The 27,915-nt window shown below is 46.9% G+C and overlaps 2 protein-coding genes and 1 non-coding gene across 18 annotated transcripts in view; 1 reads left to right on the top strand and 2 right to left on the bottom strand.

Moving 5' to 3' along the window:
- Positions 1–679: 679 nt before the first annotated feature.
- On the top strand, positions 680–17,522 carry FSD2 (fibronectin type III and SPRY domain containing 2). Of its 3 annotated transcripts, none has more exons than XM_005513063.4 (13): positions 680–833; positions 2,704–3,488; positions 3,569–3,664; positions 4,701–4,934; positions 6,212–6,234; positions 7,062–7,183; positions 8,026–8,181; positions 9,195–9,329; positions 10,160–10,310; positions 10,704–10,837; positions 12,721–12,853; positions 14,548–14,724; positions 16,640–17,522. In XM_005513063.4, exons 2-13 carry the CDS (start codon positions 2,745–2,747, stop codon positions 16,890–16,892), a joined length of 2,358 nt encoding a protein of 785 aa, XP_005513120.2. In that variant the 5' UTR covers positions 680–833; positions 2,704–2,744; the 3' UTR covers positions 16,893–17,522. The 3 variants fall into 3 exon arrangements, with proteins under 3 accessions (XP_005513120.2, XP_013226114.2, XP_005513121.2); XM_013370660.3 differs by having other exon boundaries at positions 698–845; XM_005513064.4 differs by lacking the exon at positions 680–833 and adding an exon at positions 968–1,147.
- Positions 17,523–17,869: 347 nt separating this feature from the next.
- PDE8A (phosphodiesterase 8A) overlaps positions 17,870–27,915 on the bottom strand; it is a 155,841-nt gene continuing 145,795 nt past the window's right edge. For 5 of the 14 annotated variants that reach the window (XM_021280299.2, XM_065076467.1, XM_065076457.1 and 2 more), the window contains 5 exons: positions 24,632–27,711; positions 21,490–24,450; positions 20,239–20,308; positions 18,773–19,063; positions 17,870–18,592 (listed from right to left, as the gene is read on the bottom strand). The gene's annotated coding sequence lies outside the window, so the exon portion shown is untranslated. Of the gene's footprint in view, positions 18,593–18,772; positions 19,064–19,278; positions 19,444–20,238; positions 20,309–21,489; positions 24,451–24,631; positions 27,712–27,915 lie in introns of all 14 variants that reach the window. The other 9 variants (XM_065076463.1, XM_065076465.1, XM_065076459.1 and 6 more) reach the window with 9 other exon arrangements.
- LOC135580630 (small Cajal body-specific RNA 15) lies at positions 20,480–20,610 on the bottom strand. The gene has a single exon (XR_010475548.1). It is a non-coding gene; the product is annotated as a small Cajal body-specific RNA 15 (non-coding RNA).

Below are 27,915 nucleotides of genomic sequence, written 5' to 3'. Positions count from 1 at the left end.
TCAGATGAACCATTACTGAGTGCAGACTGAAGGGATACATTCCCATGAAAACCCTCCCTAGCTGGGCTGTTGGCCACTTTCCTCACTATAATTAGCTTTCCAGAGGTCTAGCATGCACATACAGGGTGGGGATGTACGTATATGTACAAGTGTATGCAACAGTATGATTTCTGATTTCTTTTCTGTATTCTGAATTTTAATATTTTTTCCTAGAACCTGATCTTGATTCCAACTCAACCCCATAGTAAAGCTGCTGCTAATTTCATAGAGAGGAGGACTTTGCCACTAAACACATGCGAGGACCAGGATACCTCCATTGAACTGTGCAGCCATGCTGTAAGTGTGTGTCCAGCCATTTCAGTCTGTGCAGGGTGTGTTTGCTGAATCACACACACGATACTCTGCCCAGCACCACAGCCTTGGAAATCCCACCTAGAGTCAATGACTGCACCCTGCGGGGTTTATTAATACCACCTCCAAAAGTGAGAGGGTGCTCTGGCTTCAGCGAGGGCTCCCTATAATTGTTCCAAGTACTTCATATCCAGGAATCAACCTTCAGATCCTTTTCTCAGTGCATGACATTCATCCTGGTGACACTCAAGCTGCTGAAGGACGGCCAGGGCACGTCTATATTTGTTCCATTGCTCATTGCTGGCATGTCCCTATCTGAGCAAAGAGACGGTCTAGGGTTACGGCAATAAGTCTTCCAACTGCAGTCACAGGAAAGTGGCAGGAATTGCTTTCTCGTGAATTAATTTTTACTAGGGGAAATAAATGTGAAGTTTGATGCCATCTGAGCTATCTGAAGAATTTAGGACGTCTTAAGATAGAAGGCAAGTTTTTAGGTAGTCACATTCTTTGTTATGTATTTCCGATAACTGATGGTCACGGACTTAAACATTCTTCACTGTAATTGTATCTGTGCCTGTAAACTGAGCAAACACTGAGCAATCATCTGAAAATCTTATTTAGGCAGCAGGGTTCCAGACGAGCTTAATTATGCTCGTTTTAATTTTTATAATTTAATTTCATTTTGGTAGGAAAAATACTTGTTAATTCACTTTTCTAGTCAGTAGTAGCTTCTGAAGCAAGCCTTATTACAATTATGGGGACAAAAGTCTTTGTGGGAGCCAGACAACATCTTCTGGTATGTGTCTCTGTTTGATGTGTTAGAATTTGCATGATTTATTTTATCACCTTTAGCATAAATAGTATTTCTGCCTAACTTCAGTGGTTTTGTGGATAGTTAGACATTGCTAGCTGTAGAATTCACACCCATGTCTGCAATGCCAGACGACAAACGGTGAACTTGTGCGTGTGTTTTCAGACAGATCCAGCAGGCTGGATTGTTTTCCGTCATTGATACAAAACCTGAGTGGGGAGTTTGTTGGCATTTTTCACTCGTTTGAGAAGTTGCTTTCTAATAAGTCACTGACTGTGTTGACTTTGTTAGCTAAGTAATCCTCAGGAATATTAGTAAAATATTGATGAAATAAATTAGAGGTGATGGCAAGTACTCACAACTACAAAGACCATAAAAAGCAGTTTGAAAGCAAAGCTTATGTGAAAGCTTCTGCAGAAGCTCTGATAACCTTGATGTCTGACTGATCTTTTGGATTTTTTTCGATGAGAAAGTGGTTTTAAAGCTTTCCTGTGCTTCACTGAGCCAGGACTAGACATAACTATGGGTTAATTAATATTCAGCTGAAATATTCCCATGAACTCTTTTGATTGTAGTAGTAACCTGCTGAGAAAATTGACCTGAGTATTTTTGCAGCTGTGATTTTGTCCGGAGGGCTGCAGGGACGTTTCAACTCTGGCAAAGCACTGTCCTGTACTGGCATCATTTCGTGTGCTCTTCTTAACGCGGCTGGTTGGAAAGAGTGGGCTTGAGGAGTCAATGTTAATGTTGCTCTTGCACCTTTATTGTTGTCCCACATGCATCTGCTTTATCATACAGCTTTGCATTTCGCATCCACACGCTCTTTTCACACTTCCCACGTTGCAAAAAATGGACAAAGGGTGCAAGCTCCAGGTCAGAGGAGACTCTCAATTCAGGTGTCAATGACCTGCCTTTTTTCCTAGTTACTGATGATCTCCGTGATAAAGCATACATCGAACATTTTCCTGAGCTTCATTTAGGTTAAAATATATACTTTTACAGCACCCTAGAACCCTCAAGGGGCAGTATTTTTCCCTGTTTTATAGAAAGGACCTCAGACCTGGACTGAAAATAATCTTAAAAGAAACCTCAAGTGCCGATGTCAAGAATGGCCACTTGAAAAATCCAGGACAGCAGCTGAAGGATGAGCAGACTTCAGACCAGGCCACCTCCAGTGGCACAGAGCTGTGCTAGGTGCACCTGAAGCACAGCTGCAGTGTTGAGCTGGGGACAGGACTACTCCACTTTTGGGAAATCAGACATCAGGGTTATAGATGAGGCACTCAGAAAACATAGGATGCCCACCACAGAGAGATCTCTACTCTGCTTTGCAGGAAAGTGAGAAAAAAACAAGTTTCCTGGGGCTTCCCTTTAGTATCTTCTCTTAAGAAGTGAAGCTGCTGGCTTTGGGCTTTCCTGTGGCTACCTCCAGGCCCTGAGCAGTCCTCAGCCAAACCTATTCCATCTATATATTGTTAGGCAAAAAACCCTCATGCCTGGTATCTAAATATGGAGCTAAGGATCTTTCTTGTCTTTTACAGGTTTGAGACTTGTCATCTCAAAAGCCTCACTGAGGATACCAATGTCATCCAGATCTGGCAGAGCAAGAGAGTATGAAACTAGTGACCAGTTGCCTGGTCGTTCAGCTTCCCCCCCAGCCCCAGAGTTTAGTGAGACTGAGGCTGAAGGCTTGATATTTTATCACATGGATCTTTACGGATCAAAGGAGAGGTTTGATATATTTCCTGAAGAGCCATCTGGTCAAGTAGACAGATCTCTGGGAGATACCAGAAGGGAATCCACATTGAATAGCGAGAAATTTCAGTGCTCACAAGAAGCTGGATATGACTTGGAAAAGGAGGTTGCAGAGTTGGCTAGGATGTATGGACTTGATGAGGATAGAGAAAAAGAGCTTGAACTTCTTGGAGGGCACCTGGAGACGGTGGAGAGCAAATGGCCACCTGCCCATGCAGAAAAAGCAGGATCACAGGGCTCTGTACATAATGCATCAAAAAGCAGCTCTCCAGTGAAAGATCAAAGTCAAACCACAAAGCAACAGGGACTTCCTAGTGAGGCTTCTCAAGATGGAGATCAGAGCAAAGCCAGAGTGGAGGATGAGGCTGAGAGCCACACGTGGTCCAGAGAGGGGCTTAGCAGTGGTGGCATGTCAGATGAGTGGAGCAGTCAGCCTGTCAGTGAGGAGGAGGAGGCGGCAGATGTTTTTTGCTGTACCTGCAAGATGCCAATCCGAGCTTTTGACAAACTGTTTGGTGAGCACAAGGATCACGAGGTGGCTCAGCTCCCCAGTGCTGTGGAAAGTGAAAAGGTAAGAGTAACACAAGTGTACTGAAGTGCCTCTAAAACAGCATTCAGACATGCTAAGAATCACAGTGGGTGTTTTGGTAGGAGGAGATTCATAAGAATATGTGCAAGTTGGAAGAGCAGATTGCTCAGATGGAAAACTTCGCCAGTCACTTGGAGGAAATCTTCATCACTGTAGAGGTAAGGCATTTTTTCTCGGGCTGTGTGGTTCTGGCGTTAGAACAGTTTTGATGGTCATAACGTTCAGTTGTTAACAAGGTGAGTAATTATGGTAACAGAGCACAGTGTTATCCTGGGGTTTACCTAGACTGAGGTACTAAGGAAAATTCATCCTAAGGAATTTTTTAAAGTGGGCTTGTAAAACCACATCAAATATTTGCACAGACACTTGCATTCAGAAGTAAAGTGACCCCTACACAGGTTACCTTAATTTTAAATGGCCAAAGACCTGCCATCTAACTACTCCATCCAGAGTGTACCCCTTGTGTTCACTCAGTTTCACTCACACGAGTGCCAGATACAGACAAACCCTTGGACCAGCTGCACTGAGCTGCAGCACTTCAGGGCTTGTGCTCCAGCTCACCTGGTGTCAGCCTGGCCGCAGGGGAGGGGGCCCAGATGGCAGCAGGTCAAACTGAAGCAATAGCTCAAGACACCTACTGGCTTTTCTCTGCTGCATGTGGCACAGAAGGACGTCGGTGCCGGAGCAGCGGGCAGCTGCCAGCAGTAAAGCCTGGACTGCTCCTCATATCTTCCTTCCTAACGCTTTCTCCAGCAGTGAGTGAGGAAACCAGCATTAGCTGCTCAGCTCCCCCAGCACAAATCCATGGATCCCACTGGGTTGCCATGGTTTCTCTCATGGAAGAATGTGCTTGACTGTGGTGGTGGAAACACTTGTGAGATTACAGCTAGGATATATCCCTAGTTGAGCTCCCTGGGCTTAGGTTGGAGACAGTTGACTTGCAGCATTGTTTTTATTATAATTTCTGATGATCTTATTATGCCTGGAACCAAATCCAACACTCTCTTGTGCCTCAGTGGGGGTGAACGATTAGAATAAACTCCTAAAAAATGCAAATTAGTCAAATTACAGCTTCTGTGCACTGGCATTGCCTCCCTGGCAAGGAGAATTTTAGCCAGGCCTGAGTGGGATTTTTCTTTGGCTGAGCTATGGATCAAGCCTGACACGAAGGAACAAACCCCAAATGCCTTGCAGGAAAACTTCGGAAGGCAGGAGCAGAACTTTGAGGCGCATTACAATGACGCGGTGCAAGTGCTCGCTCAGAAGTACGAAGAACAGCTGGAAGCTCTGGGGGAAGAGAAGAGGCAGAAACTGGAAGCTTTGTATGGGCAGCTGGTCAGTTGTGGGGAACATCTCGACACCTGCAAGGAGCTGACAGACGCAACCCAGGAGCTTTTCCTGGAAAACAACAAAGCCAATTTTATGAAGGTAAAAAGCTTTAATTGGCAAGGCTGTTTCTAAATGCTCTTTGCTGCTTGCAAGTAGTCCCCAGCTGGGAAGTCCCAAGTGGCTTTATTTCTAGAGAGCATTTGGGGTGCTCAGTCCACGGTGCTGTCACTGCTCCAGGTGCCTGGCATGGTGGCATTTACTTAGTGGGGCAACACAATGGGGGCAAAAGCAGAAGCAGCAGCAGAAGTTGGTAACTTAGATGCTCAATGATATATGAGTCTCACTGCGGTTCAGAGAGAAGATATCTCTAAAAAGCTTATCTCAGGAAACTCTGGAAGCACGAAGCGTTCATTGCCTCGTGTAGGCTCAGCACTCTTGCTCTATTCTGGGCTCACAGCAGGCAGGTTGATGCAACCACTTTGGAAGATGTTTCTTTTTCTTCTTCGTTTTATTGGAAACTTGAGCTGAACAGGAGGCTCCAAACTGAATACATCAGGAGCTCCTGCAAAGTGATGGATGAATCCCACTGTTGAGGAGGTGTCGAAAAGTTATTTTGCTTTAGCAAGTAGAAAAATAATTGGAAAAAAAAGAGAATTTTCCCTGCTGATGAGTGATTGCTCTAATCTGAGCTGTCCTGTGACTCAGGTGGGTGGGAGCATTTCTATAGCACAGCCACAGGAACTTCTGAACCGGACAGTAAGCAAATCTCCTAACACCTCCAGCCTGCTCCAGTGGATCAGCTTGCTGTGTCACTACAACCTGTTGAGTTCTTGGCATGAGCTGACATTTCCCATTCCTCTGCCTCTCTGAAATAACCTGATTTTCTCCTTAGCTCATAAACAGTTTCACATCACCCCTAGGAACCATTTTTCACCATGTCAATAGCTCTTGGTCATGAGCCCTTGGCTGCCTACGTTTCTCCAGGGACTGTCTTGCAGTGGCATGCACTGCTCAGGCTCCCTCCAATGCAGATCATTTCACTAAATGATTTTCCCCAGCTGCTCTTGGTTTTTGTTTGTGAAGGATCTGTTGGCACTTTGGACACTTAAGGGAGGATACAGTCTGGAGTCTGGATGGGTAGACACTTCACTGCCTGATACTGCATGTTATCTTACTGTAAATTCAGCCAAGCTCTGTCCCTTTGAATGAACAGTTAGGCACGGCTTTGTTCCTAGAGCTGGGCGAGAACCAATTAGCTCACTCTGAGGACTGCATTTGAGACAATTCATGTAAGACAGGTCAACAGCATAATGTACACTAAGGCAAGAAATGTCTCTTTTCTGTCTTTTAACACTCTCTCTTTTCTTTTTCTACAGGCAGCAGTAACCATGGTTGACAGGTAGTGTCATAGTCCGCGATTTTGTGTCACATTCCTTCCTGATAGTTGAGCCTGTTACTGGGGACACTTGCATGTTCTGGACTGTTCAGGCACACAAATGTTATCTAAGCTACTAAAGCTATTGAAATCTTCAGTATTTCTGGTTCAAACTACAGCAGAAAAAGTTGTTCCAAGAAATTTAATGCTCAAAACTAGTTTTGAGCCAATTTTGAAAAACCCAAAGGGACAGTTAGAGCCTGAATAAATCACTGTTTTCAGCTTAGTCATAAGGAACTAATTTCAGTGACTGAGAAACAGGATTGCTAAAGATCATGAAAGAAATGCTCTGGATACAAATCTGCCTGAAACTGAGCTCCCTAAATAGATTAGTAACAGGCCTACTTGTGCATTAGTATAGATGAGTAGAAAGTCAAGCTGTGGGAGCTCAAAACAGATACTGAAATATCTTAGAGGAGCTGGAAGATATCTTACGGCACACTAAATCAAGTGCAAAGAATATACACTGAAATTGACTGCCATCATTTACAAAAACACAGAGAAAAGAGACCCTTTTTCTTCAGTTTCACAACACCTGGTACCACGAGGTCCTAAATTAGTGTCAGAAATTCTAAATAATGAAAGCGCTGGAGCTCATAGCTAATAGCCCCCGTCCCATCAGCATCCAGCTCCCCGTGGCATCCTGAGCACTGATCATTATTTTAAGGAAGCAGCTGTTATTTTAGAGTTTGATGTTCTTTTCCTCTTACTATTAGGTATCATAGAAACCCAACACGATGGTACTTCCAGTTAGTCTTTTCTTTTCCTATTTTTTTCCCCTAAAATTACAGGCTGGAAGAATTCTTAAAGAAAGAATTGCACTTAGAGCTTTCAACACTGCCAGACTTTGAAGAGCGGGTCATAGATTTCTCTGAAGTTGAACAACTAATGAACTCCATTAATACTATTCCAGGTACTCTTCCTATCTAATCAGTATTTCATTTACATTTAATCAAGGAAATGTATTAAACAGAGGTTCATTACTTGTTCTAAAGGAGAACTACAAAGGCAGAATTAGCTTCTCCTTAGTTTTCCCTCCAGTTTTTTTTATTGTCTAGATATACAGAGACACTGGAAGCTGGTTTTGATTTTTTGTTTTCATTTGTTGTCAGTATAAAATCACCAGAACTGCCAAGTTTGTCTTCCTTGCTTTTCTGGATGATTTCCTAGCAGATTCACAAAGACTCCCCCCTTCTGTTGAGGGGTCAGGCATCCTTAGTTGGTGATAACTTGTCTTACCTTGTGGTTGCTTGAACAAAGGTAGGGAAGGACACCAGACTGCCTTAAACAACCTTTAAGCACAGCTTCTCTTGATAACCAGATTTCAGTAGCTTGTTCCTCTACTATTTAGCAAACATGTTTCCTATTACACACAGGAAACAGAGCAAAACCCAAACAAATATATAATAATTAAAAAACCCAAGATATTACAGATTTAAAATCTTTTCTGGCACACCACAAATAGTCAGAAAGAACAATATGCATTTTTTATGCCCATGCATTGTGTTTTCTTCAAGTAAAACATCATTTGCCTGTTCTGCGATTTGAAGCAAGACTAGTTTATACAGCAGTGACTTGATTATCGTCTGCAACTATTTACAGGGTCAGCTCCTAACTTTTCTCCACATGGGGGGAATATGACTCTACTCAATGCCTAGGCTTTGTGTAACCAGCTTTGTGAGGGGAGAGCTGTTTGCCTGTGAACAATGTACCATGCTTATACATTCAAAAACTGACCTGCTTTCCCCTTCGCAGCTCCTTGTGCCCCTGTTATCAATCCCCAGGCTCCCAATACAGCAACTGGCACCTCACTGAGAGTTTGCTGGGGCCTCTTCTCGGATGACACCGTCGAGTGCTACCAGCTGTGCTATAAACCAGTGAGCACCGAGAGGCACAGTGATGAACAAGCAGGTAGGGAGACCTGGACCCAAAGGACACTGCAGCTCCCAGTGACAAAACCAGCTGGTTCCAAAATGCCTTGACTTGCTGCAGCAAGCAGTGCCCAACCTGTCCTATCGGCCACCATGTTTCCTGCTTCTGGCTTTGTCACTCTTCCCCTGCCAAGTCTGCCAAGCTGTTGTTGCAGTGGAGCCCATCACAGGAGCACAGACAGGATGGGGCAACAACTGGGAGAGTGGGAAGGGGACAGTGGATGGAGTCAGGTCTCAACAGCAGCATTTCCTCTCCTGCGGGTGGGCACTGTGTTAGACACATGTGCTGCATCTACTGCAAGGCACAGTATTTTTAGAGAGCAAATCATCACGCCCACTGAAACCCCCACAGTCATCTTACAGTTTATCTCTGTGCTAATAATAGGCTGTAACTCCCCATCACCCACATGCACAAAAAAAGAACCACAGAACCATCCTAAAATGTCCCAGCTTTGCGACAAAACTGCCTTTGCTAATAATATTCTTGCAGAATCTTTTACTAAAAACACCCAGTCACTTCTCCAGCAAAGGTGGAAGCCAGTAGAATACCAAGTGGCCAGTTTAGAAAGAAAAGCAGAACCTGTCCAAATTTTATAAGATGAAGAATGAGAAAGGAGTAGTGAAATAGCTCCAGCTCTTGTCCCACTGCTGGGATGAGCTGACCAGACAGCATCTCAAGAGTGGGAACATGCAGAGTCTATGTAGAAAAAACAAACAGGTGGGTGGGTGACCTTTCCTTTTGTTTTGTTTTGGTTTTTTGTTGTTTTTTTCCTTCTTTCGTAAGCTGATGCATTATCTGATTTATGCCTCCTTAGAGGAAGCCATGGTGAAACAGCCTGACAGCTAATCAAAGGGTATGGAGCTCAAGGAGCTCTCCTGTTCCTAGCACACAAAACAATGCGCCTCAAGTCCATTATTTGAGGCAGCTTTGGGGAAGGGTGGGTACCTGTGTAACAGCACTGTAAATACTTTGTTTTTTTTTTTTCATTTCAGAGCATACGCTAAAAGTCAAAGAAACATACTGCACCATTACTAATCTGTTGCCAAATACACAATATGAATTTTGGGTCAGTGCTGTAAATGTCTCTGGTATCAGCCCACCAAGTGAAAGAGCAGTTTATGTCACAGGTAAAATTTTATTCATATGACTATGTGATGTTCATAGTGAAATTCACAGTCATCTCTGAATTTTATGCCAGTAATGTTCACTGGGCACTTTGTTTCTTCTGATGGGAGTCTGCTGACTGCATGGGAATTTCCTACTTTTATTTGAAGACCCTATCAGGCCAATTGTCCCTGTTTTAAAGTTCAAGAAACAGAAGCACAGAGACAAAATAACCTATTTAAATGTAAGCATGTAGGAGAGCTGGAAATAAGGCTCAAGTCTCCCGGTTCTGCCAGGTGGACCCATTTTACAGCCCTCCTTTTACTTACCTGTGTGTATTTTGTGGATTCACCTGCTGTGCTGCCCTTTGTAACTGCAGTTCAGCCAAGCACAGTTTGATGAGTGTGGCTTGTCTTGAGGAATTCTTTCCAATAGCTGAACTGCAGCTTATAGACCCTGGTTCTCTTCTGTGAAATCCTGACACCAAATTGAGTAAGTCGGAGTGAGATCTTCAAGCACTTATTCCAGATGTCTTTGGCATCTTAAAGCAGAGAAAAGATGCACTTTTATGACGAAGATAAAACCAATGATAGAAAGAAAATGGTTGTGTAATCTGTCTTTATCTATGTTACTTCTCTGATTAATTCTCTTGGGACCTTTGTAGTCCAAATTAAGTCTTTGAATAGTACTGTTAATCACCTTGCCTGCTGTTTATTTTCCACTGGGGAAGTAAGTTTCTATAACTATATAGTATTAGTAGACAACTTTGTTCTACTTTTAAAGTCTTCCAAGCACGTTTGTTGCAAACATTTCCAAGCAACAACTTAGAATTGTTCTTTTGCCTACTTTTTAGCTCCTTCACCACCTACCATAAAGACTAAAAAGATCCGAAGCTGTGAAAATGCAGCACTGGTGTGCTGGGAATCTAGAGACATTAACCCTGTCGATTCCTACACAGTTGAACTGTCCAAGCTGACAGATGAAGAAAATGGTGAAATTACTGAGTGAGTCACTTTTCTATCAAGTCCATGACCTGTAGAGATAAAACCATTTCACGCCATGTGGCATCAGATAGCGCTAAGAAAGGACCCATGACCCTTTGGTCAATTCACCTTTCTAAACATTCCTGTTATTATAGAAAAATTAATTGTATAAATGTTAATTGAAAATGACTATACGGGGTATGGGAAAAGGGTAGGAGTAAATGGAAAAATCTGCATAGTCTGTCAGAAATTGTCTCTCACCGCCACTACTGGCAGCTGTACAAGGTAAAGTGGTGTTGATGGGTTACAGGAGAAGCTGATAATGTAATTTCTTCTTTGTTGTTCAGAAAAATAATCTCGAAGGCCTTCCTTTGTTCTCTTCCCTATCATTTTCCATGGATTTATTTCCTGTAGATCTATTGTTGGGATTCCTAACTGTGAAGTCCTAATTCACCTTCAGCCAACACAAAGCTATCGCATCTGTGTTAGAGCCCTAAACCTGGGTGGTTCCAGTGAAAGGAGTGAACCTGTCCTGATACACACCACAGGTACTGTGCAGTTGGAACAACTCCAGCCGCCTGTTGCAGCATCTATTATCTCAACAGAACCATTCCTGCTGGTTTCAGTGGCCCCCATCAGGCCCGCATCTCTTACCTCTAATTACGCACCTGGTAACCTTTTAGGAATGGAAAAAACACTTTTTGTAACAATAAGTGCCTTGCTTTAGCTCTGTAATTCAAAATTATTTCTGCCCAGTGCATTTGATACTTGAAAGCTACTAATTTCTAAACATTTAAAAAGACTAGATCAACCCAACACCCCCAGATGTTGCCAGTTTGCCAAGTACTGCCACACCAGTGAAGAAAGTTATAGTGTGATTGTACTTCAGAGACTACCTTATAGTGCTGCTGCTGGAACGGGTGGTTGAGGCCGTCAGTCAGCACTTTCCAGAGTCATTTGGATATGTAAAATCTTCCTGCGTAGATATTAGAATGTCTCCAGCTTGGCTGGGAAGCTCTGAGGGCTGGTTCCTTTTATGCATCAGGAAAAAGGCAGTCAAGCTTTCAGCTGGAAGCTTTGCTTTTGGTAACTGACACAGCACTATCACCTCTGCCCTCAGAGCCACACTGGGCAAGGATTAACCTTCTCCCGCAAAGGGGAGATGGAAGCCCTTTCACCCCCCAACCACCTAGTCAAAGCTCTGTTTAATGACTTACATAGGTAGACACCTGTTTTCATTTTCACCACTGCTGTAACAATGCTGCAACATGACTGGGGTGTCTCAAACCTCCCACATCACTCGCACATGCATTCACACCATACCTGCGGCTCTTCTGCACTTGCCTTCCAGGAGAGAGATTTGCAAATTTGCTTATTCAGCAAACTGACCACACAGCCATTAATCTGCTGAATATGTTTCAGTGTGCCTGCTACACATCGGTGACACCACAGAAATAGTCATTCTTAAATCCCTGGAGAGGAAGACTGTCATTGCATGTGTGTATTTTAGGCACTTAAATCAAACTCAATATTAGAAATTGCCAATTCCGCTTGCACAGCATGTGTTTGTTTTCAGCAGCACGTACCTGTAATGGCCCTGTCATTGTTTGTATTGTATTTGCATTGAAGTAACCTGCAGTTTGATTATAATTATTTCATTTGGGATTAGCATGGAGAGATTTATCTTCTCTGAGTCTACATTATGCAAACAGCTGATGCAAATGGATCTGTCAGCTGCAAGCGCTCACCTCCAACACTGGGAATGACCTTTGATTCTTCCTTACTGGGGCGGATACACAAACACCAACTACAAACAGCAGCTGTGACGCACACGGCTGCTCCTCAGAGCGCAGCGCGTCAGACCTGCTTTGTGAAGTCTCCGAAGGGAGAAAGGCAGAAGTGCTTTTATCCTGGGCTGGCTTGGCTGATTTACTTCTCTGAGGGCTGATGCTGCATGTGGCACCTTTGTAGAGATCCCTTCTCTTCAAACTGTGTCCAGCATTTATGTGGAAGAGGCCACGGTGAGGTCTTTAAGTCCCGTTCTCCTTGCAGTGATTAATAATAGATCGCTTCAGCTCTGAGGAAGAGGACTTGAAACCGGACAGTCCATTGCGGGGAGGGCCCTTCATCATTGCATAGCTGCTTCCTGCGCAACACCTGCAGCTTTGAGCTCTGGCTGGGTTTAAAACCAGGTTAAGGCCCCTTTTCTTTTCTTTCACAAGGCTGTAACTAAACCGTTAAGCTGCAAAACACCCATTTATTTGGAAAACTCAAAATGGACAACACTGTCCTGTCAGCCTCAGCCACAGATTCCTTCCAGAGCACTGGTTCATCTTTTTGTGGATCCAAACATTTCACCACACCCTTGCTGGGAACCCTAATGCCTTCAGTTGTTGCTGGAGTTACCCTCAGGCACTCTCCTCTCTTGCAGGCACCTACTTCTGCCTTAACGAGGACACAGCCCATCCTTTACTGGCAATTCTAGATGATGGATTTACAATTGCATGTGATGAACTGGAAAACCCGGAGTGTGATCTGCCTGTCTATGATAACAGCTTTACAAGGTATACACAAGAATTTCAGTTGCAACTAATGCACGTGGTTTGTGGCTGCTTTGCCCACAGCACAACCCTACCTTGAATTTAAATCCACCAAAAAGGTTTACGGGTGTTGCAGCTTATCTCACTTTCAAGCCAGGCACCACCTGAGTCAAACTTCCAGACTGCACATGTATGTATAATGTATAGTGGTTTTTTCATAAGTGACTGTGGTTGTCTTCAGTTTTAGACAACTGCAAACATCTTTGTCGGTCCTTTTAAAATATGGATTACTCATCTTTTAGAAAATCACTTGGAAGTTAATGCGAGTTCGTAAAGAGGATTACAGATACAGCCAGCACAATTACACGCAAGCCTGCTTACACATTGGGCACCTTGAGCTAAGTCTGAACAGGTATTTAAGTGCCAAAGCAAATGCTAAGGAAATGAGAGGGATCTGAATACTTACATCTTGCTGAAAGATCTAGCTGATGCTATTTGGGCCTACAGATTTTACTTTCAAAAACCAATTAGGCCCTTTGCCATTGAAATGAGAGACTTAGCTTGCTGAAAGGCATGCTCCCAGTCAGAACCACGGAAACAATATGTAACCGGGACAGGCATCTGCAGACACAGGGTAATACAAGCTCACATCTTAGTCCCTCCATGGAGATGTAGTGTTACTAGAGGGCTTGGTGGAAAAGAGCCAGGAGAGAGATGATTCTCTTCATTAAAGTCATCATGATAAGCCTAAATGGGATTTCATCCCACTTCCACAGGGTGCTTTTATGTTTCACATAAACAGCCAAAGCTGACACTTATCTCGTTCTGAACTCAGACTGAATTTTTGATGCCACTGTGAACTTTCAGAAGCCTCTTTCACACCAAGATACTGCAGAAAAGAATTTAAAAAGCTCCCAAGCTGCAATGACTAACGCTCGCACTACAAGGAAATTACATCACAAACTGTTATTTCTGAGGTGTGTGTGATCCCCCAAAGGCTGATGTGTTTCCTAACCACAGCAGCTCCTATGGTCTGACTCAAGTTTGCCTTGGTGGCTTTGCAATTCTCATTACTATGGCAGTATTTCGTTCACAGATGTTTACCCATCCATTTCACATCATTCCTTTTCCTTCTCAAGCTGTAGCAACACGGCCTCTTCACAGCCGATTTCAGCAGCCTTTAAGCTATTCCCAAGACATCTACATGCACTTGCAACGAACTGTACACTTGCTTTAAGTGATTGCTGCTGAGGTGGCACAGAGTACAGCTGTCTTACTGTGCATGCTCAGCTCCTGATGGTGAGCGACATTTAAGGCCCTGGGGTGTTTGGGAAGAAAACATAAAATCTGCAGCCTTTTCCTGCTGCTATATCGGGGTTCACCAGAGCACTCTCTTTTCTAGCAAGTAATAACTTTCCCAGAAAACCCAGGCAGCACAGGATGCTGTTCTCCCTATTCCTGAAAGTGCCCGGGCCACTCATTTATACACACCTACCCACACAGTGGGTGTCACAAAGAAACTTGCAGGTTCTGTGTCAGGTCCTCAGCGTGTGGACTTTGCTGTAGTCAAAAATCTATGCTGCACTGCTATGGAAACAGTAGAAGTGGCTTTTGTTTATTGATGTGTAATGGCCAGGTACATAATGTACCTAAACATTGTAAATAGCATCGCAGAGAGTCCCTGCCGAAGCACATATTCCTGTCTCTGTCTCCCACAGATGTATTGGGATCCTGGGCAGTCTGATCCCATTTCCAGGAAAGCATTACTGGGAGGTGGAAGTTGAGGAAGATACAGAGTACAGAATCGGCGTGGCTTTTGAAAACACTCCGAGACACGGTTATCTGGGGGCAAATAACTCATCCTGGTGCATGAGGCACATCATCACACCATCGAGGTAAGGGCTGCGGGGGCTACAGGTCTCCTACAGGAACACCTCCTGTGTGTACACCTGCAGGCAGAGCAGCAGAGAGCTCCTATTTACAGGGGTCAGGCAGAGATTTTATATCAAAGCCCAGATCAAGCACTTAACCAGGGGCCTCTGACATTCCACCATTGGCACTGTGAACTGGTGTTGGATGGATACCAGAACCCTTAAGTGAATCCTCCTGCTTAATGACATTCTTGCATTGAAATGGACAGTCCCTGGAACAAATCTGAATAAAATCTGCATTACTGTAGCTGTAACGGCCTTGTTTTAGGCCACTGAACCCCTAGAAACTATGTATCTGGCTAAACCCTGTTTTATGCAACTGTTCTCGATCTCTCTCCCACCTGTGGAAGTACCTAACAGGCACACTGCACACAGAAATGCCAACTCCCCTTATGGCTCAGCTGACCCTGCTGCTCTCCCCAGGCACCATATTAGCATTATTGCCTCTGACTCCCATGTGATTCAACACCCCGTGTAGCATCCAGGAGCAAGGAACAGGTCACACCCCCAGGCATCCCCGAGTATTATCGGAACACCTCCCCGCTCAGCCTGCAAGAGCTGCCAGGGCGCTGCTGGGTCCCCTTGCACAGGAGCCTGGACGTCACCCGAGTGTCCCCAGCACTCACAGCCAGTAAATGGCAGGGATGGCAGAGCATGGGCCCAGTCTGCCTGTCCTCTGCCTGCTGCTACACAGGGAACGTCCAGATGCAGCTCAGTTGGCTCCCCAGGCACCTGCTGCAGAGCCGGAGTCCTCAGCAGTGCTGGCATTCACCTCCCACACTGCAAGAAGCACTGCTTAATGAGGGAAACAAAACCCACTAAAGCTAATGACTCTCCTATACACTCCAGGCAGGCTAATTAGATTTCCTTGCTACGTTGAGCTAAGAGGTTTGTTCTCATTCTTCTGGAGCAATGAGCAGGGACTTCAGAGAGATAAGGGAGCTGGGCCATTGCTCAGCTTGAGTCACTGTCATCACCATTTCTGCAGCGAAATTTCCTCAGGTTTGAGCATTGTGGGTGGAGGAGGTGGTTAGTGAAGAAGTTGGCCCCTATGAAATGCCAGTTAACTCATTTCAGCTGAATAAATCGTCTCATTTCTGCTCAGAAAGGCACATGTTCCCATTAAAATCTTATATTTTCAGTTGCAGCGTGCCACACTAGGGAGAGTTGTTTGAGTAACTGTTAAAGGACCCCAGCACTACCTGAACAGTGCCTACGTGGGGCAGAAGAGGGCTACCCTGGCAAAGCTGCTTACCTACAGGGCATCTTCCTGGCCTCCAGCAGTTCAGTAGTGCAGGAACCACAAAAGACATCACCCTTTAGTAGATAAGCATGAAGACTGGAACTCCCCCCTTGAAACCCGCCTGTCTGAGCAGGGAGGTCTTGTAGGAAAAGCAGCCAGGAATGTCATTTAGAGACTGGGGTTTGAAAAATTACGTTCAATAGTGCAGAGGATGCTGAGCCACACTCCTCAGGGAGCAAGTGGGCAGCGTGGCAGGGTCTGTAAGGACAGGGTTGTGTCATCGCACCAGCTCACGCCCTGGCAGCGCCCACAGCTCCCCGGGGGCAAGGCCAAGTGGATGCCAAGCGCTGTTCTGGGGCAGTCTGACGAAGCACAGCTCCAGCGGCAGGGAGCAGATTGACAGAACGGCCACACTGCCCTGAGACATGGAAAAAAACGCACATCCCATGTTGAGCTCTGACCTCCATCTCTACAGGCAAAGTGGGTGGGTCTGGGACAGTGACCACAGGGCACATGGGAGGGGTGGGACTGTGAAGCAAGAAGCTCACGCTGGAACGCTCCTACGTGCAAAAAGCGCTTCCCTTTGAAAGCAGCCAGCGTTCCCTCAGGTCTTTTGTCTGTCCTTCTTGCCTACAGGCACAAGTATGAATTTCTGCACAGTGGGATGACACCAGACATCAGAATTACTGTCCCACCCAAAAGGATTGGCATCCTGCTGGACTACAAGAACTGCAAACTGTCATTTTTCAACGCAGATATTGCCCAGCACCTTTACACATTCAGCTCACAGTTCCAGCATTATGTCCACCCCTGCTTTGCTCTGGAAACACCTGGTATCTTACGGATACATACTGGAATTGCAACACCCCCGTGGACTGCCCTCCCATAACCTGTGTTCTCCATCTACCACATCTGTGTGTAACTGCTGAGCAATGCCCTCTTCCGGCACTTACTGCTCCATCACGCTCCCTACAAACCACAGAGCAAAGCAACCCTGACCCAAACCAGCTGCCAGGCCTGAGCCCTTACAACAGTCTGTTCTCTGAGGTGGGATCTTAGCAGACAACCGTTATAGTCACAAGATCCATCAGCATCCCAGAATTCTCCAGTTAGAAATGGATAGCATCCTTCTCAGAGGTGACACTGTCACCAAGCAGCAGTGGCAGCTGGATCACTGGTTCCCCCAGCACCCATTTGGTACCTAGGAAACTCCTCTGTTCCAGAGCAATCACCAATTCCACTCTTGTGTCTGCTGAAGAGCTAAAAACTGAAAGAAAAACAAAACCAGCAAAAGGCATAATCACTGTACAGCCGCTAGACAGAGCTGAAAACACTCCAACCATGAAGCTGATCGCACAATCAAGTATTCTTGTCGCTACATGAATTCTGTGACACAGGATAATCAAATACACCTCCCTTGTGTGTGAACTGTGAGTGCCTACCATACACAGTGAGGCTTTTTGAAATGCCCAAGCGTGCGCTGTAGTCTCACACATTAAAAAGACACTTTTACATAATACCCATGCTTCTCATTCATTTATCCACAGAAAAAAAAAACCCAAACCAAACCAACAAAAAACAAACAAGAGGCCTTTTGCGGGGCTTGATTGCCTGTATAGAGAAACCTAAGGCGCTGTTTTTGCTCACCTCCACCTGGGTATATCCTCCACACTCACAAATCCATTCTCCGCTCAGCACTCCACAATTTGCACCCTGATGCTCTGGGTGCCCCATGAAGGCTGAAGCACTCTGGTGCAGCAGGATCGTTTCCAGACACCAGAGAGGCGCTGCCTGTCAAACAGCCCGTCTAGCTCTGAACAGCCTCATTCGTGTACGTCAAAAATAGCCAAATTCAATCAAGAGCCATTAAGCTTTTCCACATATTTATTGCACATTCATTACAAAAATAACTGTTTCAAGTTTCCATTCTAGGGGACAGTCAGGGACAGGTGGTGGCCTCTACAATATACAGGGTCTCTACAAACACAGCCTGGCAAAACTGAAGAGATTTGATGTAGAACTGTGTGCCAAAAGCTTCCTGTTCTTCCCCAAATAGCTTTGAAAAAGTTTCCATGAAACAGACTTTGCAGAAATCATGACAACAGAAGCTGAGTATGTAATTATAGCAGCAATTAGTACCGTCTTCTCTTGGATACCTATTTCTTTTGCAATACCCAAAAGAAGATGGGTTTTGTGACACTGAGCTATGTATGTACAGGGTGATCTCTCGGTCTACCAGGAATTCAGGGATTTCCAGGGCAGAAAGGGTGGTGACGGTCACTCTGTCGGACAGCCAGTCGCTGTCTTGCAGTGAGCACAACCCGTGTCCCCCTGCAGCAGGTGACTCAGCCACCGCCACTGCAGAGGCCACGAGGTGGCCACGTGAGCCCTGCTGACGCTGGCCAGGCCATACCAGAGAACAGCAGCTGAAGCGTACAGGGAATGCCAGGGAATGAAGGGGTGAGGAAGCACCATTCTTCGCTCCAAAATGCGTGACTTGCAGCAGGATCCAACTTCCACCCACTGGAACAAGTTTTACCTTTGTATTCCAAAAACAGAGAGCCACGCTCTTCTTTTAAATGGATATATCTGAAAGAGTGAAACACACAAGTATCAGAGCAGAGGTACGAAGACATCTGAACCTCCCAAAGCCTTTAATGCAGAAAGGGTTCTGGTGAACCCAACAATTTTGATGAAAGCAGATGTTCTCTTGTGAACAGCCCCATCACTCCTCACCAACAGCTTTCACCTCAAGTGTTCAAACCATACCTGTATCCTGGTGCCAGGATTCACTTCAGATGATACAAGAACTCAATCCAAAGTATTTTTCAACTGGTGAGCTCCAGGGACTTCACAACACTCTCGCAGGACTGCTGCAAGGACAGACCTTCTGAGCCAAACATGATGTTCTCAGCACTGGGGTGGGACTGTCCAGGCACCACACAGCTCTGTCACTCTGCTGCCAGCTCGATGAATCTCTTGGGGAGCGCGGGCCTGGTGGCTGAGTATGGAGCAGCCTGTTCAACAGAATATGACTCGGTGGTCATTACCAGGCACTATCTGGAAAAAGAACAAACAATAATTGGCCACCAAGTTAAAAACAACATGGGAAATGAGTTTGCATGTTTCTATTTAACAAAAGCTTCACCTGTCAGCAATAACCCAAGTATGTCCTCTCTTAGGAAACCCAACCCTGTCCCTTAAATATTTATACAGCAAAGGAAAAGTTATGAACCACCTGTATTTTTTAAAAGCCAGCTGTCACTGTGAATTACCTTTATATAAAAACTTTACAGGGAGGTCACCACGTCCACTACAGGGCCTGTTGATCAGACCAGCACAGCACCCAGGGCAGACGTATCAACCTCATCTTTCCGTGTAAGTCCAGCGGACAGGAGGAAGTGCGGTACATCTGTACAGCTGTGAGTGAGGGCCAAACCCTGCACAGAACTGGAAGCTGTATTTGACAGCAAAAGAGGAGTCTCCTACCGAAGCTAAAGTGCACTAACAGGTCCAGCATGGTATGGTACCCCAGAGCAGACTAACACCACGTGTTAGTCTAGTTAGACTAACATCTGGAATCCTGGATGTAACATCCAGGGGACGTTGGAGAACTGTGCTGAGCTGTTGATCTGAGAGCTCTTTGCATTGAAAGGTGCCTCAGATGAAGCAAAACCAGTTCTCATCTCTGGTCTATCTACAGGAACTCTGCCTCACTGCTGAACTAGCCCACATGAAGGGACAACAGTTATTTAAAAACGAGCGCTTCGAGATGCATTTTTCCTGGCACCTGTTGGCATTTTTCGTCCTCTCTGTTCCTTTGCACTATGTGCATTTACTGGCACACAGCAAAATTCACCTTCTGTGAAGGACAGGAGCTCACGCCTGAAGTTCTGGTGTTGGCCACCTGAACCCCACAGGCTGCCCCGATGTGCAGCGGTGATCTGTGCACCCCTGCAGAGCTTGCAGGAACTGCCCAAGGATGCGACACCCCAAACCACAGCTCACCCAGCAGCAACTCCAGGGATGCCCAATTACCCTCGGGCTCAGTGAGTCACCCTCAAACCCCCCCGGGGTAGGCAAAAGGGATCACATCTTCCAATTCCTGTCCGCTCTTCGTTTAAACTATCACTGCAGGCTGTTGCCACTGGAGGGCATCACACAAAGCCCTTTCACGAAGCTGCACCAGTTATCAGACAGGTTTACACAACAATCAGAGTTTCCAAACTGGTTACCATAACCCTTCAGCACGTCCAGCGTCTCCGCTCACCCAGTCCTGGAGCAGGAACAAAGGGACCCGCAGGCCTGCCGGCAAAAACACAGGTGAGAACGTCAAAAGCACAAACGCAACAGGCAACACAACAGCACTGAAACATGGTTTAGTGTGTTCGTTTAGTGTGTTCAATTCAAACCAAACACACCCACCGTTCTCTGCAGAAACACCTTTTAACTTGTTCCCTCTAATTGCCATTAAAATCTTGTAGGCAGACGAAGTAGGTCCTGACTTTATCTCTCAGGCAGGCCTTGTTCTTCCACCATTTAATTTAGGAGGATAGTATCAGTGGAGTCAATATAATGTTACTGGCTCCACTTTCTTAGTCCTCCAGATGAATCTCCCGGGAAGCCGCAGGAACCGGCCGAGCTGTGCCAGGGGACACTGCACAGCACAACCCCCCAGCGCCCCTTCCTGGCCTGCGGTCCCCAAACTCAGCCAGGGACCTTGCAAAGCTGCGCTTCTGCCCCCCGTTCAGCTCAGCACCTGGAGCAGCGCAGGATACACCACTTTTTGTTAACTTGTTGCATTCATTTACGCTGGTGTGCTCTCTTACCAGGACACATCAGGACTCGGCTGCCCTGGGCCCAGCTTAAAGCTTTTCCAAGCAGGCTTCTGTTTTAAGCTTTACTTGCTCTGATGCAAGCAACGCCGAGGCCACGAGCTGCTTCGTTAACGTCCGCAAGGGGCTGCTCCCCGTGCCCGGGCAGCCACCCCGCGGCTGGAGCTGAGCGAAGCGCGCCCTGCGGACACCGGGCGGCGGCTCAGCCCGCACCCCGAAGCCGCAGCAGTGACCGCGGGGTCTAAAACCAAAGGCCCGGGCAGGGGGCCGAGCTGGCACCGCAAGAGAACGGGCCCGGGCAGCACTCACCTCCCGTGGGGACGGGCAGCGCCGCCTCTCCACCGCGGATTTCCACGCGAGACGCGCATCACGGCGGCAGACGCTGCGGGGCGGGACTGGGTGATGGGGGCAGAGCCAAGCGGGCCGGCCGGGCCTCCCGCCGCACAGGGCCCGCTCCGGCGGGAACGAGACAGGGCCCGGAGCGGACAGCGGCGCCCCACCGCGTGCCGCCGCCATTTCCCGCGGGCGGCACAGGAAGGAGGCCCCGCACCCGGCCCGGCGCCGCTTCCTGCCCGGGCGCGCCGGGGGCGGGCGGGCACTTGCCGCCGGGCGGGCCGGCTCTTCCTTTCGCTTCCATAAACATGCACTTACAGCGGGCGCCGGGAGGGTGCTGCCGCCCCTTGGCGCGGCGAGACGGCTCCTCTTTCACCGTGGGCTCTGCCGCCACGCGTGGCCCCGAGTAAGGCGGCGACTGGTTCCGGACGGCTCGGGCTCCAGCCGGCGTGGCCGCAGGGTCTGCCTCTCCTGCAGCAACGCGGCGTTTCCCGCAGCGCAGCCTGCCCGCCCGGCGGCGCCGCCACCCGCAGCCCGTGTGCCGCCTCCAGCAGCGCTCTCCCAAACGCCACGATCTTGCGTGGCACCTGCTTATCGTGTCCATCTCTTTCCCATAACAAGTGCTTCGTCCTGCAGATTTAAGCGTGTGAATACCATCCCGCTCCGGGGTGGGTGAGCAGGTTCCCAGCCACCCGCTCGCAGCCGCCACCGCAGCCCCCGCGTTCCCGGCAGCGCGGCTGGGGCCGCCGCGACGCTGCGGAGGTACCGGCCCGCAGCTCCCGCAGCCTGTGGACACCGGCCATCCAGACAAAACAATACAGAGTCCCGCTGTTCGGAAGTATTTTCCAGACAGTTGGATTCACTCAAGTTCTCTCCCAATGTCTTAACAAAATTCCTTACGTTCTGTCTGTAGTGCCGGGAAGTGCATGGTCAGGAAGTGCCGGGGGCCACCCCAATGCCTGCTGCCCTGTCCCTCTTCCATGCTGACCTGCACGCTGCAGCTGGGCTGCTGGAGTAAACCTGGTTATTGTTGCTGTGCAGCGAGAGCCAGATGTGCTTCACAGCCTGTGCAATGAAGTGCTTGATGAAATGAACACTGAACAGCCCCGCCATTTATCATCTGAGTTTGTAAACCTTTCTTGTAGCAAGAATCAGTAGTAGCCCTGCTTGCCTTCACTCCTTTGGTGTGGCTCCAGGAAAGCACCTGGTGTGTTTAGCATGGCCTAAGCTTTCGGAGAGCTTCGGTACCCTCAGACTAAACCGCTTTGTGTCTTAGAGGCTGGCCCACCACTAGGCGGGCTGGCCAGCCCAACCTTGCATGTTTGCCCCTTTCTGCTGCAGCGCGTGGTTCGGAGGGCTCAGCTGCTCAAGAAGCTGCGGCTCGCTCTGTCCTCTGTGCCAGCTGCACTTCGGGTTCCACCGCACTCCTAATTCCTCACCGCACTCCCAGTAATTCCTCAGGGCTTCCCAGGACAGCCAAAGGCAGGAAAACCAGCCATGGAAGGACAGCTGGGGAGTGGATCGTCGCTGCGGCTCAGCACAGAGGCGGCTGTCACAGGGGGGGACAGGCTGCTGGGCTTCACTCGTAACTTTTTATTCTTGCACGGGGCAAAGAAATAGCCAGAGGTGAAGAGCAGCAGCTGTAAAACACCTCTGCAGTCTCCACAGTCCAGAGGTAACAAAGCTCTGCTTGGCCTCAGCAGAAGAAAAGCAAATTGCTCATCAGACTCCTCTTCCAAGCAAAGTAAACACTTTGCCTCCTGCCCTTGAAACAGCTTATCAAAGAGCAATATCTCATCAAAGCCTCTTTCAAACCTGCGTTAACTACTGTTCATGCTATTATTAACCGGAGGCAATTTGGGAAGGGGAGGTTGGGGCTTTGATTCCTCTGACATGAAAGAAGAGAAAGAAGTCATAGAATCGACCTGTGATGCCATGGCATACAGATAAAAGCCAAGCTGTCACTTTTGCCTGCAGAGCCTCACTGTGACTCCAGTGGCCCGACTTTGGGGTAGCTCAGGCCTGATTTATGAACTGTGGTTTCCCCCCTTTCCTCCTCTCCAACACCCCACAAAGGCCGGGGGGCAGAAGTCACATCACCTCCCATACGTGGAAGCGTGTGATGATTTATTAAGCCCAAAATTTCTGAGCATGCCCGAAGAGGTCACTTGTATTGACGTAACTGGAAAGGACATTTAAGAAGCAGTCTGACTTCCTCACAGCCCGTCAGATGTCAAATAAAACCTTTGTTCCTGGTGGTGAATTTCACATTCAGCATCATCGTTACAACCTGTTCCCTTGCTTTGCATTCTCTGTGCATCAACCCTGGAGTTAATACCTGGCTCTTAAAAAGGGTTAAATAAGCCAGAAGGTCAAAGGATAGACAGACAAAAATCTAAGATGGGCAAAAAATACCACCTAAGAGGCAGATTGTGAACTGAACGAAGTCAATGAAAGTGAAGTATAAATAACTGAAATCAGTGCATTGGGAAGGTTTTATAAGTCCTGAGGTGGGGCTACTGGTGGGCAGATGTTTCTCTGTGGGATGCTAAGTGGGAACAAATCCCCAAAGTCTCTTTTTTCAGACCACCTTCTAGAAACACTATTGACTCTCGTTACAACAAAAGCAACACAAATACCCCTTTGCTAATACATGCTGAGCCAGACTTAAAACATGTCACTAATATTTACTTAACAAATATTGTTAGGTATGTACTCTGATGTGGTTCAAAGAACACTTGTTTATTTAAAACCGTTTATTTTAAAACAAGGCTTTTTGTTTTCTTTCTTTTTTTTTGTCCCTGGCATGACGGAGCAGCTGTAACTTTCTGCTTTCTGACCTTGGCTTGTCAGAGATTTGTCATAACAGGGGACAGCATATTTGCACCGAGTCTGCCAGCGCGGATTTTCAGTGGCTGAGAGACGCTGCTCACTTTTAGAGCTCGTTTATATGGTGAGGAGAATCTCACTCTGCTCTCACGATGCTCTGTCTACTCATGCAATCGGAGTCTTCCTCCCGATCCATCCCCAAACGCTGTCTGTGTTAGGCGTGCCGCTCCCCGCCCGGTCTCGGTGGGGTGGCCGGGCGTCTTGCCCGTCCCCCAGCAGTGACATTCACGCGGTGTCACTGCAGCCTGTCACTTACGGTAAGCGGTGTCTGCAACAGGCGAACCCGCCGCCGGGGACAGGCGCTGGGACTCGGCGTGCACACACCGCTGGCATCCGGCTCCCCGGGGTCAGGACGCGTTTCTGGCTTCTCAGGAGCTCTGACCGGTATCTCTGCAAAGCGGCGGTGACAAACCATTAGGAAAGCACGTGCTTTCTAAACATATCTTCCATCTTTTTTTGGAAAGTCAGCACAGTTGAAGCCAGAGCCCTCAGCAGCCCCAGGTCTGGGCCAGGGTTTCCCATGGGGAGACACCCCCAGCCACGGCGCTTCCCTGCAACTCGTGCTACCCACCTGCAAAAGGGATCCGTGGGTCTTCTTGTAAAGCGCTTAGGGATCTGTAAAGGAAAAAATTCGTTTTCTGTAAAGAAAAATACTACAAATAACTTCTTTTAGGCAAAAAAAGGCACAGTTATTGCTGGAGGTGCAAAGCAATATTCCTCACACATTCCACGCTGCAAATACCAAAGGAATCTCATCAAACGTATTCCATTTCATCTTTAGGCTGAAGACAAAGCCGTACTTAGGAGCTGCAGGATCATGAGGGTGACATCGTTCTACTTGGTTATAAAATGTGCTGCGCACTGCACTTGGCGCCCGGCGCGCTCAGGGTGAGCTGAGAGCTAATGTAATGAGCTCTGGGGAAGGATTCACATCAAATACCACTTTGGAATATTAAAGACGTACAGGACCAACTTCTCACTTGAATAATTACACACTGACTAAATTCTTCCTTTCATTTCAAAATCAGGCAATCACCCCTTTCACTTCCTCCCCGTGTTCAGCGCTGTGCTGTTTCGCTGCCTCAAGAGAAACATCTGTGATTACAGGATGAAGTAACTCCTGTTAATTACCATGGGCTGCACTGAGATTAGTTTTAGCTCTAGCAATGACTCCCACCACTCGAGCGGGGGAGCAAGCAAGCCAAGAAAAGAGAGATTCAGATTTCAACAAGTGTCCCCAGCTGCTCGTATGCGCCAACACCATCTCAAAGGCAGAGGTGCCTGCGAACGCCCCTGGACTTCAGTTTGCATGTGGGGGTGCAATATAAAAGACCTTGCATGCAGTAGCAATGCAGCGCTCACAAGCTGGTTAGTTAACTATGTTTGCGTTCTCCATCTGTGTGTAGATAGCAGTGTAAAGCTTTCAGCCACTGATTTTTCCAGGCTCACTTTGAGTCAGAAAAAGATTTTCTCAGGGTAAAAGTTGTTGTAAGCGGCAAGAATCAGTTTTTGAAAGGCAGGATTTAGTCCCAGCATTATGGCTGCGTGTTTGAGGGACATTCACAGCCGGTGGAAGTTAAGGGAAGGACTCCTAGCACATGGGATCAGAAGAAAAAAGGTAGACAGAGAAGCTGAGAGGGGAAAAACTGGAACATGAGAAGAGCAGAAGACTGTTTCCTGGCCTGAGAAAGACTTGCTGTTAAGCACGGGCACGGCTTGAAGGTCCAGGACTTCAAAAGTGTTCAGAAGCCACAAACCCATTTTGCTTAGTGACTCTGGGTCCTCTGGCCTTTTCTAACTCATTTGCCTTGCTTGTTAAAGAGGATGCTAACACATACCCTCACGGGGCTTGCAAAGCTAATTTCACTGAGGTTTGTGAGGGAGGAGGTTCTTAAAAGACATTTAACATGGGAAATAGAGGAAAACATGAGACATTTTGCCCTGGTAACGTTCAAAGCAGGCATCAAGAGAAAGCATTACAACACAGAAGTCCTTGCCCATAGAGCCACAACTTCAGCAGAACAAAAACAGCTGAAGCACCTGGACATCCCCCTTGTTCTGAAGGAGCAGTACAGGCTGCACAGGGACACGCAGTCATTTAAAAGCTCGTTTTCTGCATCCAAACTTGGTGTCACCATGAAACGCCATCCATCGTGCCATCATCTAACGAGCGCCCCGGGGACCACTGTACCTCGGAGGCACCACGTCGCACGTCAGCAGAGATTGTTTGTTTTTGAGCTCGTGAATGGCTCCGAGACTCCATGTCAAAGTGCTCCACGCAGTCATGACACAAATCCTTCTGCTCTCACAGAAGGGCACAACTACAGTTTCCCTGCGCTGTTTCTGAGCATCCTCTAAGGGCTTAGTAGATATTTGATTTTATTATTATTATCCTTTCTTCTCTGTAGGAGAGGCTTTGTCATTGCTTCGGTTCCTTCATGTTCATGACATGTTTTCTTAAGCGTCATATCAATGATGTCTGTACTGAGACAGGTGGAGACAGCCACAGCAAAAAGCACTGCAACGGAAACCAAGGCATTCATGCCATTTCAGGTGATTTTAAATTTATATATAGCCATTGGGAAAACCATAGTATGAAAGCCATCTTCAGACTTACGACAAGGCAGCTGTGCACAATACCCGTCTGGTTTCTCTTCTTGTAAGAATAAGCAATTATTATTACGCAGAACTTTTTACCTGTCCCTGGAAGGGCCCAAGATATCCATCTAGGGCAATGTGCTGAGGAGCCAACATTTTTTTACCAGATCATAATAGTTCATTCCCACCTGGAAGCAACTAAAGTGATACTCAGGTCTAGCAGCATCACCTGACTGAAAAGATGCAGCACAGAAAACAGAGCAAATCATTCTCGATGGGTCATTTCATGCTGAATTGCTGAACCGTATTCAGTTTTAAAACACAAAGCTTAAGGAATAAAACCCCAGAGGTGCATAAAGGAGTTCTCCTTCATCATGTCTACATTAGAATTTACTCTTGCATTAGCATTAAAGCAAGAACAAATGAAAAGTGTAGACAGTGCATATGACTGCCAGGGAATAATTTCAATCACGCTCTTTCAGTTTGTTCTTTCCATGGCAGGGGCTCAGGCTGCGCGTGAGGCTGACGAGCTGCTCGGAGCTTGCGCAGGGGCTCAGTGGGTCGGGATCTTCGGTGAGCATCACGCATGGTGGTTCCAGGCTTTAATTACACTCTGACCCTGGCAACAGCGAAATTCAGAATCAACAGAGCTGCACTGAGTGCTGCAAATCAGTGCTTTATGTTCTATGAAACTATTGTACACCAATACGGACATAGACCTGGCTGATACGGAGGGTTGATTAGCACAGCTCTACGCATGGCATTAAAGATGCAGTGTGAATTTCAGGGAATTAATCATATCGATCACATCTTTTCAGTGATGATGCATCAGGCATTTTTATAGCAGATTAAATTAACTGCTTTCACCATTCATTAGTACAACACAGAATACTAACTATGCTTATGAAGAAATATTTTTACCCCCTTCCTGCAGACATTCTCTGGACCCATTTGCTGTTACTTTTGCTCTCCTATCCTTTTCACAGCAGGTAAGTGGAGGAGATATTGACCGTGTCATGCAGCTTCATGGAGGCAGAGCAGCTTTTCCTTGAGCTAGACACATGCAATAGATTAACCTCAGGTGGCAAATTACAGCTGATTACAATAGGTGCATGTATATGGAAACACAATGCAATACTGCCAGGAAAACAACGTATTCTGGCAGCCAACTCTCCCTCTCCTTGCATGTTCCCTTTGAAAATAGGACGCTTGATTTTTTTCAGCCTTCAGGGTAAATATATCTGCTCCTTCAGTATT

Source organism: Columba livia, chromosome 11 (genome assembly GCF_036013475.1).
Source record: "Columba livia isolate bColLiv1 breed racing homer chromosome 11, bColLiv1.pat.W.v2, whole genome shotgun sequence".
NCBI lineage: Eukaryota > Metazoa > Chordata > Aves > Columbiformes > Columbidae > Columba > Columba livia.
This window is presented reverse-complemented; position numbering and strand designations above follow the sequence as displayed.

Coding starts and splice junctions, on each gene's coding strand:
- FSD2 (XM_005513063.4), top strand. CDS start 2,745: ATGTCATCCAGATCTGGCAGAGCAAGAGAGTATGAAACTAGTGACCAG. Junction 4,935..6,211: donor ACAAAGCCAATTTTATGAAG/GTAAAAAGCTTT, acceptor CTTTTTCTACAG/GCAGCAGTAACCATGGTTGA. Junction 9,330..10,159: donor AAGAGCAGTTTATGTCACAG/GTAAAATTTTAT, acceptor CCTACTTTTTAG/CTCCTTCACCACCTACCATA.